Raw genomic sequence first — 12,910 nt, 5'->3', positions numbered from 1 at the left:
ACTAAGATTTTTTTGTCTCTCTGTGGTTTTTGTTTGTTGATGCAAAGTTAAGTATCAGTTGCACTGATAAGCACCAGTTGCAGAACAATTGGGAGAGCACTGCTGGAAACCCATGTGGGGAGCTGTTTTATATGCTAGCCTTTCTTCATCTCTGGTTATGAGTGCTCTAAATCTGGCTTGCTAATGAAATCTTGCAACTTTTTTTTGCTGTATGACAAAACCCCCATTCTTCAGAGTAGTCAGCACTGAGTTTCCTCATGAGAAAGCCACCCGGAATAGAAAAGAGGGTATTTTGCATAAAAGAACTTAAGTTGCATGTGCAGTCCCTAATTCTGGTTAATGTTGATTATGTACTAATGAAAGAGTGAGGGAGGAGATGAGGCTCTAATGAACAGGGTCACATTAAGATTTAAATTAGCAAAGGATGAGAAAGTCAATATAAATATTAAATGGTTTTTATGTGGTCCACAGAATCTTAAAAGGATACTGGTTGTGAGGTAAGGGTGCTGTGGTAAGCACACCTCACTGTCAGCTGTGCCTGTTCCTTTTCTGCTCTTGGATTTTGGTTCAGAGCAGCAAAAGCCAACAAAAAGTGTCATCTTTGATTTGTGGGTTAATTTTGCAGAGAGCATAAAGTACATTTAAATGGATTGGTCTGTATTGTCAAGTGGCTAGTTACATCTGATGTTTTCACTTCTGCTATTTTAAATGTTTTAAAAAGTAGTGAGGCATAGGCTTCCAAAAAGTATTTTTTTCTAAATTGAAATCAACTTGAAAAGATCTGATAGGTGAGTAAAAGGTTCAGTGCTCTTTCCAGGATAAATTTAAAAGAAAGCAATGGATGTTTTTTCCTCTCTTTTTCTTTTTCTTCTGTTCAAATACGTGTATGTGTATGGTTTAATAGATGTACAGGTCTATAATTTCTAGTACTGAGAAATGAGTGACTTAAAATTTATCAGTCCCAAAGCTTGATTGCTCCATGCAATTAGAGCTAGCTAAGTATTTCCCTAAGTAGTCGTTTTTGTGTTAATATTTTTAGCCCAGTGTTTTTAGAACCATTTTCATATAGCATGGCACTCATTACTTAATTTAGCAAATGGTTCCAGTCTTTGAAAAATGAGCAGTGCTCAGCACAGCTGCCTGGAAGGTTTGAGACAATAAGAGCCCAGTTCTGGCATTTCCTGGTTTCCTGTGAGGGTCTGGGCAATTGGTGATGCACAACACGCATGTGGGGCTCATCCCACACATAACTTGCTCCTCTTTGTGTGTTATGAGAAACACAGACAGGGTGAAGAGCTGCTTAAATGGGAAAGCTGCCCCAGGCCCCTGGTGTCCCACGTGCCATTTGTTGTTCAGATTGATCTCCATGCAGGCGGTGGGAAGCATTAAATCCCACATGTCTCTTCTGCAGCTTATTGATCCAGAGCCTCCTCTGGGGTTTTTTGTCAATATGTGTTACTGGGAAATCAATTCACAAAGCTGCAGCCTCAGTGAGGGACATGTAAGAGTCAAACTGGAGAGTGATATGCCAGGCCCATCTCTTCCTTTAATGCAGGCTGAGGGGTTGTGGAAAGGGGTGTGACTCTGAATACATTGCTGGAGTCAAAAGGAGGAGTAAATGGTGTTGAGGACATTTCAAGGGGGAATTTCAATATCCTGCAATGGTTTTTAACAAATTCACCCTTCTCTGTAGCATTTTTTCCTAACAAACCAGATTACTAAATCCGCTGTTCCTCCCAGAGTACTGGTCTGGTGTATTCTTCCTTGTGTAATTGTTGCCTATAAATGCTTTAGATTTTTTGGAAGTTTTTGAAAGAACTCTTTGACATGAGGGGAAAAAACTAAAAATGGAAGAATATTCTACGGCTTTTCATGTGTATTTACTTATAGCCATTTTCAAAATAAACTTGAATCATCCCTTACAGTAGGGAAGCAAAGGAAGAAAAATGGCTTGTGTATTTTCCAGCAGTTGTTTTTAAAGATCAGTTGCAATGTAATGATTAAGAGTAGATGCAAAAATGACACATTATAAAGTAACTCTTAGCTTTCAGTTAATTGGCTTTTAATTTCTCAAGATTGACACTTGGCAGGGTGGGGAGTTACTTCAAATTGTGGTACTTGTTACAAATGTTGAATCTCAGTGTAATTTTTGGCTTCCTCTCCCCTAAGGGAGCACAGGTCTCTGTTCAGTGTGGTGCTGTAGCCACAGTGTTTGTGGTGCTTCATTTAAACGAGGTTTTGCATGTGAGCTCTGTGAACAATGGAATGCAAAGCAGTCAGGTTAATTCTAAAAGTATTATCAAGTCATGGGTATTTCAGATCTGCCCTTTAATCTCTTTTAGACTGTAATTATGGAGCTGGAGTCACATTTCAAGTGAGATAGCGCTTCATTAAAAAATGTATTTATTCAGGTGTTCAAGGAATTCAGAAAATATGCTACTGGGTGCTAAAAATACTGCCAAGAGAGCTGGGTTCAGTTTTTAATATCTAACCTGCTGTGGTGGTTAAATATTTACATTGAAGGTCACTGCTGCTGTTTGCTCTGCACTTTAAATGTGCTTGGCAGCACTGCAGCTCTGAGCCCCTCCCACCTGACTAGGGAGAAAAAGCTCTTGATCCCATCAGGGGGACAGAGGCAAACCTGTACTGACCCATAAGGAAATTGTGTTTATCTTACCAGTTTCCTCTCACACGAGGAACATCACCTACAGTGATGGTCAGAAGAGGATGGGAGAGGGAGGGAGACTTTTTACAAGGGCATGTAGCTACAGGAAAAGGGGTAATGGCTTTAAAATGAGAGTAGGTTTAGGTTAGATATGAGAAAAAAATTCTTTACTGTGCGGGTATTGAGGTGCTGGAACAGGCTGCCCAAAGAAATTGTGGATGCCTCATCCCTGGAAGTGTTCAACGCCAGGTTGGATGGGGCTCTGAGCAGCCTGGTCTGGTGGAAGGTGTCCCTGCCCATGGCAAGGGGGTTGAAACTCAACGATCTATAAGATCCCTTCCAACCCAGGCCATTCTGTGATTCTACAATTGTTCTTTGTTAACTTAACGCTATTATAGCATCCATTTAATGAGTTGGATAGCCAGAGTAGTTTTTTGAGTATGACTTATTCCTGTCTGCATGTCCAGGGTGAGCTGGGTAGTTCAGCCTCCCTGCAGTGTGTTCAGCTGGGATGTCTGTGCAGGTGTGAAGCTGAGGAAGCTGGAGGCAAAACGTGTCTGTGTGTTCTGGCTGTGTCCTCCTGGCCTTTCCCTGCTGCCGGGGGCTCAGCACGTGGCACGAGGAACTTGTAGCTTGCCAAGACTAAATGACTAAAGGTCCTTTTGAGACATGGCTTTTCTGTGTGCTTTTGCACTCCCAGCTCCTTGTGTCAGAGCTGCTGGAGGGGACGTGCTGGCTGTGTCACTGCTGGAAGGCTGAGGTTGCAGAGGTTCTGAGAACAACTGCATGAAGCTGTTCTGGTTTGCAAATGTTTTCCTGTGAAATAGTTCAGAAGGCAGAAGTGACAAATTGCAGAGTTTCCTGTGCTTGTATTTAGTTTTGTTAGCTGGAGCCAATATTCGAGATCAGGGCTCTCTTAGAGCTCTGTGCTTTTAATTTGGAGTGTGCTTTAATTTAAATTTGTGTTTCCATGCAGTGTTAAAGGCATATTTTCATATTAGCAGCAGTAGTGTTGTGTTCCTATTTAATGCTTTTTCTTCATTAAATGTGAGATCACTTTGAAAAAGTAGTGTCAGTTTTCCCTTAAACAGATAGATTAATCAACACCACTAACAGTGTGTTCTTCCCCTGCCTGCCCCAGGGTGAAGGCAAATGGGCTCAAGCTTATCTTGCTACTAAACCAATACTATTACTGTGACAAAATAACTTTCCTTTCTTTTTTTTCCCAAATATTTCTGGGTTGTGAGTTCTTCCTGTAATAGGTTATTTTCAGTCCCTGTTGTGAAAAAATATTTTCAAAGCTGTCATTTTTGCCTTTAGGCAGTTAGTAAATGGGACACAAAAGACTGTAAAACTCTAGCAAAAAATGCACTGCAGACATTTGGCATGATCTAATTCTGCGTGCAAGGTTTATGGTGCTCTTTTCCTGGTCTTATGTCCTGTTATCCTGAAGACCAAACTATAGGTTTTATGGGGATAGAGTCGTATCCTTAGCCCCGGGGGAAGCTGCAAAGGTCTGATCAGGAAAGCAACTTTCTTTGTGCAACTTCCAAGTTATGTTGAAAAACTGCTGCTGTTGTGTGTTGGTTTTAGTTACAGCCTCATGGTGCTGAGGGTGGAGGAACCTTTACAGAAAGAGATGGAATTACCAGTAATTTTCTCTGCCTGGTAGGGACACTGGATTTGGTGCTGATAGAGCAATGTCCCTGCTGGGCACCTCTTTGATTATGCAAGATTTTTTCAAAGTCTGCATGAGAAATCAGCCATTTGGAAATTAAAGAGCAAAGTTAATAGGAAATTTGTAGATGTCGTGTTTTCTTGTTGTAGCCACAGAGACTTAGAGCCTTTCACAGCATCAAGAGGGAATTAGTGGAGGACATGGCTGTTTCTAACTGAATGGAGGAGTGAACAGTCCTTTGGCCATGCCTGTATTTTTTCTGGAGGGAGATTATGATACAACACTGAGAGAGCATCTGAATTTTCAGTATGGCTTTTTAGGTGGACATTCTATGTTTATCCAGCTTTTAACAGTAATACAAAGTAAGGAATCCAGTCAGATTTTCTGAAAATTTGCTTGGTAGCAGTCAGTATGTCAGGGTGCACAGTCAAATGAGATGCTTTTGAAAATGCTTATTGGAAGAAACTTGTTCCAGAAAGCAAAGTTCCTTAGCAGACAGTGCTCTCCTTCAAGGAGGGCTGCACGTGCTCTCCATGGATGTGCCTTTTGATGGTGCTAATTGGTCAGTGACCATCAGATCTTATCAGAGAACCTTTTCTCCCCTCACTTTCTCCTCTTCCTGTACAGGTGTCCTTCACTTGCTGGAACATGAAGAGGAGTATGTCTTCACCCTGCCCAGTGCCTACGCTCGCTCAATCCTCACCATCCCCTGGGTGGAGCTTGGAGGGAAAGTCAACATCAGTTGTGCCAGAACGGGCTATTCGGCCACGGTCACGTTCCACACCAAGCCCTTCTATGGAGGGAAGGTCCACAGGTACAGCAATTACTGCCTTACTCTTGTTTACCTGCTGCTGCATTTCAGGGGAAAGGCTCTGAGGCATCTGTTCAGTTCTTCTGTTGCAGTATTTTATAGACAGATAGCTGAAGTTCTTTTCCCACTAGTGCTGGAGATGACTTAGAGCTCTAGGGCAGTTTATTGTAGCAATACATATGATGTTGTTTAACTGAATTGGATGTATTTCTCTCATTAAAATAAAGTGAATGTATCTCTCCAGGCTTTGTTGCTTGTAAAAGTTGCTGTAAGTGTAGGATCAGAAAAATGTATGTGGAAAACGCAATATTTCTGCTACCCCAGCTGCTGCTTCTGTGTGAGTCTTGTAGATGAACTTGAGGTGTTCCAGGTGGAGCTCCTGAAAAGAGGAGAGAAGCAAAAGTGTCACTGCCCATAGTGGTAACTCCCTGCTGGGGACTCCCATCTCTGCACTGAAATTCCAGATGGTGAAAATCTTATTTACCTTCGTTCCCCTTTAGTAAGGGTGCAAAGAGGTGCTGTGCAGGACAGCCTTCTGTCTTGCTTCAATGCTCAGGTTGATGTCCCAGGCATTAACATCAAATCCCTTCCTTGTTCTGTTGTGGACTGTTGCACTGTCCAGAGGAGACTGTGCTTTGCATGGTTGCCTCTGTTTTATTTCAGATGGTGTAACTATTCTTCCATATGTGTGTCAACCATTTCAATGTTGTGTTCAGGTAAATGTCCACATGAGGCTGTTTTGACAGGTCTTTTCTTTACAAGTTTTAGATTAATAATTGGTGCCATCAGGGTGAGTAAAATTTTGGGGAAGTTGTGCTGTATTACTTTAGTAATTAAAAAATGAGTTTACACATTACTTTACATGGCTTTCTAAAGCACATGTGTGTATGCTCATAGACGCATTCACAGAACTTCTCCCTGCATTTCAGTTTTCCAGTCCTACCTGTCTATTTTGCACACTCTCAGACCAGTTCTTTGACTGGTGAGGTGGCTTTAATAATTTCCTCTCAGCAGCTGAGAAATGAACTTGCAGAGCTAAAGAAGAAAACAAAGATACCCAAAGTTTTTGATGTGGGTCTCTGAACAGCATTATGTTCAGGCATGAAAGTATCATGTATTGAAAATGTCACATGAATGTCAGGGATTGTTTTTCAGGCTGCTGAGGTAACCATTTGGTCTGGGCTTGAGCCAGGTATCACAGTTTTAAGTTGGATTACTGCTGTATTTAGTTAGAATGTCATCCCCAAGTTGTTGCTGTGTTAGAAGAGCTTTCCTGGAATGAGTCTTTCTTTTGTGGAGGCAGCATCACTGCTTTGCTCGAATAATTGATTTGTGGAGGTAGAAAGCTGCTTGCACCCTTAGCAAAGTGATGCTGTCATGTGCTGATAATAAATGGTACCAGTTATGTCTGTGGTCTGTTTTTCCTTCCCCTTGAATCAGGGTTACAGCCGAGGTGAAGCACAATCCAACGAACACCATTGTGTGCAAGGCACAGGGAGAATGGAATGGCACCCTGGAATTCACTTACAGCAACGGAGACACCAAAGTGATTGACACCACCAAACTGCCTGTTATCAGGAAAAAGATCAGGCCCATCGCAAACCAAGGGCCACTGGAATCAAGGTAAGTGTGGTGATGTTCACAGGGGACCCAGGGATGAGGGAAGAGATGAGAATCTTGACTCCATGTTTCAGAAGGCTGATTTATTATTTTATGATATATATTATATTAAAAGAAAATGATATATTAAAACTATACTAAAAGAATAGAAGAAAGGATTTCATCAGAAGGCTAGCAAGGAAAGGAAAGGAATGATAATAAAATCTTGTGACTGACCAGAGAGTCCGAGACAGCCAGACTGTGATTGGCCATTATTAAAAACAACCACATGTGACCGATCAAAGATGCACCTGTTGCATTCCATAGCAGCAGATAATTATTGTTTACATTTCGTTTCTGAGGCCTCTCAGCTTCTCCGGAGAAAAAATCTTAGCAAAAGGATTTTTCATAAAATATGTCTGTGACAGGTAAGGGCAGAGGCTTTGCAGTGCTGTCCTGAACTTTGGGTGGGAACAGAGCAGGGAAGCCAACTTCAGCTCTGAGTGCTGTGGTTCAAAAATTCCTTGCTTCCCACAGCACAGAAATCTGAGCACAGAGAGCTGAGGCTGTGTATTGGTTCCTTGGAGCATAAATTACACTGTAGTGATGAATACATCAATTTTGTAGATGGGGGAAAAGGCCTGTATTTGTTTTAATGAGCATCTGGAAGATGGAAATGCAGTGTTTTCACCTGCTTCTTGGAGTGATTGCAAGATGGTGGGCAAATCAGTCAGTTTGTTGCAAGCAATTCAAAGTGGTATATATATTATATGTTGCATATCATTGAAACTGGTGCTTCATGCTTTGTATATTTTAGAATATGTATTTGTATAAATATATATAAAATGTGAGGCAGTATGAGATATAAAGACACACATACAGGTGGTTTTGAGGCTCTTGGCACCTACATCATATGCCTAACTCGGACTAGGTACATTAGAAAAAAACCTGTTCTGTATTTGCTGTCAATAACTGCTGATATTTATCTTCAAAAAAATCAATACTTTAATTGAATTTAGGAACATTTTATTGAAGGATTTAAAAATACTAGTTAAACTACATTTTATTATCTGTAAACGTCTTTTTATTTTATAAAGATGTCTTGAGTCATTGTGAGGGGTCAGATACAATTTGTCTACTTTCTAGACCACTTGCTTATCCACAAACTCATTTCTCCCCTGTAGTGTGGAACATAAAGATTGTAGTAAATAAGGAAACCAGTCACTTTTCAGTGTATTTGTTGTGTTTTTTAGATACTAGTCAGCAAATTGCATCCATCCAGTGGCTCTGCAGGATCTGCAGTTTATCACATTGTGAACACAATCTCATTTAAACAGCCCTGGACATATGTGAAAGCTATGGTTGGTTTCAGACAGAGAGCAGTTGGGATTAGATATTAGGAAGAAATTCTTTAGTGTGAGAGTGGTGAGGCACTGGAACAGGTTGCCCAGAGGTGTGGATGCCCCATCCCTGGCAGTGTTCAAGGCCAGGCTGGATGGAGCTCTGAGCAGAGTGGTCTAGTGGGAGGTGTCCCTGCCCATGGCAGGGAGGGAGGAACTAGAGGATCTTTAAGGTCTCTTCCAACCCAAACCATTCTATGAAGATTTTTCTCAGTGCTTTTATGGTCAAAGCTTCTGCTAGGCTGATATAAGGCACTGTATCTGAGCGTGGTCAGCTGTGTGAGAGATGTGTAGCTCTGTGCTGGTAAATATTGTAACTGGGAATTCAGAGCACAGACCTAGAGGGGCTCCCTAAAATCAGTTCCTCTGCTAGTGACCTCGTTGGACGAGTCAGTGTCCCAGTTCAATGCACTCTTGCGTTTCGGCTGACACTCCCTTATAATTCAAAAATTTACCTGAAAAAAAATGCAGAATTAAACTCCTGTTATTCGGAGGGTGGAGGAACATCAATAAGGAATGTGAACTGGAAATGGTAGAAATAAATCCACCTGCTTTGAGAAAAAAAGCTCAGGTGGTGAAGAGAACATAAACAGAGTCTGCTGAGAAAATTGCACTGCAAAATACTGGGTGAATCTGAAAATCTGATTGAATCTGGTCCACAAATGTGATGAATGTCCTAGGAGAGTGATGCTGTGGGACTTAGAAAATGGACATGGATATTGTGGCCTCAGCCTGCTGCCCACCAGTGTGGTGTCCAGCAGCAGGGGCTGTGGCAGAGCTGTTGTCACCCTCCCCTGTGCTCTTGTCCCTGGGCAGGCGCCTGTGGCAGCACGTCACCAACTCTCTGAAGGAGGGGAACATCGATGCTGCCACGGAGCACAAGCACCGCCTGGAAGAGAGACAGCGAGCAGAGGAGAGGCAGCGGGCGGCGCTCACAACTCCCTGGAAACCCAAATACTTTGCCAAAGAGGTACTTGGAGTCTCTTGGTTTAGAGACCTTTAGCAAGTTCCTGCCCAGGGGACAAGTGAATGTCTGTGGATTTTGTCATGAGCTGATGTTGTTATGTACCACTGGTTGCTTAAATTTTCTTTTTGACAGAGTCTGGCTCTTGAATGAGAGCAGTGGGCTTTTCCATCTTCATGTTGTGGACTTGTTCACTTTACTTCAGTTAGATTGATTTTGATCTGGATTTCTGGTTCTTAATGTTAGGCAAATAAAGTGATGTGTTTTTCTGTAAAATCCTGCCCTTACTTCTCAAATTCTGCATACTCACTTCCACCATAATCTTAGCATACTAAAATGAGCACAATCTAGGGAGATTTATCCAGTGTAAGTAAGCATTGACATCCTAAACACAGTCTTGGGTTTCATCTGTGTGAAAGGAAATGAATTTTAACAAGTTCGTCTTTCCCCTTTCTTGGAGGAAAGGTGGAGGGAAAATGAGACTGACTGAGGGAATTGTTCCATTAGCTGGTATTTAAATTGGCATCTCTTGCATCTCTTCTCATTGCATCTCCTCCCCCTTGTAATTTTTTCCCTCCTGCCCACATTACTTGTCAATTCTTTAAACACAGAATTTTCAGGTGACAGGGATGGCTTCTTGTTTAGTCTTATTTTAGCTTTTGTGTGGACATACATGGATCTGGTATTTATAAATCTTGTTTGTAAACTCTGCTTAATTTTCTTACAGGGCGACGGTTGGCTGTACGTGAATCCTCTCTGGAAGACCCATTGACAGGAGAGAGCAGTTGCCTCCTAACTTTACCTGAAAGGCATTAAAATGATACAGTATGTAACTTCAGGATGTCCTTGGATAGGTCCTGTTCCAGAAGATCCCCATGGGAAGCTATGTACTGTGAATGATACATCTCACAATAAGCACGAGCTCAAGTTTATTCAGGAGCCATTTTGTGTGTGCAGATCCACAGGCACACAGGCACAGGTCCCTAAGTACCACGATGTGCATGTGTTGTGTGTGTTATTGACACTACATGTAAACAGTACCAACACCAATAGCGACTCAAAGACCTTTTCCTCCAAGCGTTAGGGCACAGAACCCTGGCTGGACTCGGCCGGGGTTCCCTGAGTTGTGTGCTTGCAGGATCAGGCCCTGTGCTAGTATTTAAGAAAATACTTTTTTATTAGTACTGGTTAAGGTTTTTCTATTTTTCACTTTTGCCAAAAATGTTTTGCACTTAAAACGTGACGTGTCTGTTAATGGCAGTCGATCTGTCTGAACAGTCAGCGAGTAACTCTCTTGGATGTAAGAATGATCCACTGGCCGTGCTCGCTCTGGGTTGCCCAGGTCAGGGTGTGTTTCCTGTCACTGATGAGTGTGAATTTCCTGCCACCCTCTAAGAAGTAGCAATACCTTCTCCAGAACGTTGTTCTTCACACTAACCTGTCATGTCCTCACTGCTTTGTCTGTTCATGCTCCAGCTGTTCAGTCCATCTCTGGTCACCACCCCTGAGCCAGCTGCTCTGGTAACTTTTATCTTGCTGTGTAATGTTCTCTAGCTGCTGGCATGCCAACACTTCTGGCTTACATGTTCCACTAAATGGGGTTGCTTCTGATAAAACATCTGGATGTGTAGAGGTGATGTAACTAGCCTTCCCAGATAAATGGTTCCCTGATGTAAAAGTAACAATTTAGTAAATTATTCCACCGGGACAGTAACTTTATGAATTATATAAATGAAATGGGATACAATTTGTTTTGTAGTGTTAAAAAGAAAAATTAAAACATCCTGTCGCTTGATCTTGCTTTGGAAGGTACCCACTGTGACACTGACAAAGTGGATTCTAGAAGTGTGTTAAGGCTTTGTCACTTTTTAGTTTGTATTTGTTGGAAATGAAGATGATTTTTAGAGAGGTGGCAGCAAAAGGCACACGTAAAATGTGCTCAGTGCTCATTTTGCACAGTGCCCCTTAACAAAACCACTGTATTTCTAACACACAGTAGCATGGATGCCTGTCTGTAGAGCTGAGTAATTTCGTGCCTTTTTTCTGATCTGTTCATACACTGACTTATGCTTATACTGCAGAGATATCTAGGTCACAGCACTGCTCACATCTGTCCTTGTGTGTCCTGCATTTTGTATTTTTGGTAGATGTTAAAATCTCTTGAGCAGCTCAGAAGGCTGAGCGGAGGAGGTGTGTGCAGAAGGAAACATTCCATTAGTTGTTCCTTTGGATTTGATCTTCAGATCTCTATTTAATGAAGGTGTGGCTACTTTTCCTCCTAAATCTATTTAGTCCTCTTGTCTGTCTCTTTTTTTTTGCACATTAGAAAGATTTGTGTTCTAAATGATTTAAATCCTATTTTTAAAAAAAAGTGGATTGTATGAGCTTGGTTTTGTAACTGACACTTTTTTTTTAAGAGGAAAAAAAATCTTATTTTTTAGGAACAGTTGATGTAACAGTTTTCTGTAACAAAACCAAAATGATGCTGTTGCAGTAATCACTGAACTGCTACTGAGTATCATCAGGAACACTTGTACTTTATCACCTGCAAGAATTCACTTTGTAATGGATCCACTCTTGTTCTAGAGATTAGTCTGATAAGTATCTAAAAGTATTCCTACAGTTTGTAGAATCATCACAAAGAACAATGGAAAAAGCAGAGTTAAACCCATGGAACATCCTCCCAGAACTCTCTCACACACCAAAGAACAAGACACATACTCACTAAATAGCCATTGCAAACCTCTGTGTCTCAGGCATGCAGGCCTGGGCCCCTGAAGGAGTAGACCTCTTTCAGCTGGGATGGTGTGACTGTCAGGGCTACAGAGATGCTGTAGCTGTTCTTTTGAGGAGAAATTTGAATAATTTTCTGCTTGTAATTTATTGAAGATTTTCTGTCTGCATGGTTGGTTGTTTCTGCATGCCGAGGACATTGCACTTGTGCTCTGGCCAATGTTTTGTTCTGTTCTGATGCTATGAAGAATCCCCTGATGCCATTATCACTGCTTCTTTCCCAAATTAACTTGGGAGACACGAACAGAAAAAGTCCTTTCAGAAAAGATCCCATCAGTAAGAGATTCCAGAACAAGATTCACAAGTGTCATTTTATTTTTCTGATAGTATGTGTTCAGTATATTTTGCAGGACTGAAAAGTAAATATTCATAAGCCTTATTTCGTAGGTTGTTCCAGTAGCTGTCTTGGAATTGCAAGTAAATACTTTCCTTTTCAAGTAGCTGATGTACACTGAATTGTAATGTAAAAACGTCCATGTACTTCAATTTTTATTTCTTTTTTGTGCACACCTGTAGAAAGCCTATGCAACCTTTTTCTTTCTTAAATTAGAAATGTTCAGAAAGAAAATTTATACCTTTATCATTTAAAAGATGCTCTGGCAGTCTCTTCTGATTTGCCTTCCTTTCATAATTTGTGAATTTAAAATGAGAATGCTCATGAATAAAAGATTTGTTTCATTTAGTAGTGGGATGCCCTTTCTCTTTCCATGGAAGCCTTAGTTCCGTGGTGTCAGTCACTGACTGTCCAGGAGCTGTGTGTGACACCCGAGCATGGTTCCCATGGAAGTGATTTGCTAGGTTAATCCACGTTTGCTGTGAGGCTTTTCCACCCCACTTACTCTTCCAGACACTCTGAAGGTAAGTTTTTGTTTAAATTGGATATGTCTACCCAGGGAAAATGGGGCTGGGCAGCAACAATGGCTTTAGGAAAGGCTGGGGAACATTGCTTCATTTTGGCAAGTAAAAAGGAAATAGGTGAAGGTGTACCCTTGCTTCTGAA

The 12,910-nt window shown here is 41.4% G+C and overlaps 1 protein-coding gene across 1 annotated transcript in view; it reads left to right on the top strand.

Annotated features, from left to right (window-relative positions):
• The window catches only part of OSBPL10 (oxysterol binding protein like 10), a 113,351-nt gene extending 100,763 nt beyond the window's left edge, over positions 1–12,588 (top strand). Inside the window, 4 exon segments of the mRNA XM_030965151.1 lie at positions 4,971–5,157; positions 6,595–6,777; positions 8,970–9,123; positions 9,845–12,588. Of these exon segments, the coding sequence (XP_030821011.1) occupies positions 4,971–5,157; positions 6,595–6,777; positions 8,970–9,123; positions 9,845–9,889 (569 nt within the window). The 3' untranslated portion in view covers positions 9,890–12,588.
• The last annotated feature ends 322 nt before the right edge of the window (positions 12,589–12,910 follow it).

Source organism: Camarhynchus parvulus, chromosome 2 (genome assembly GCF_901933205.1).
Source record: "Camarhynchus parvulus chromosome 2, STF_HiC, whole genome shotgun sequence".
In the NCBI taxonomy this organism is placed as follows: domain Eukaryota; kingdom Metazoa; phylum Chordata; class Aves; order Passeriformes; family Thraupidae; genus Camarhynchus; species Camarhynchus parvulus.
Note: the sequence above shows the minus strand (reverse complement) of the source record. Positions and strands in the feature narration are given on the sequence as shown.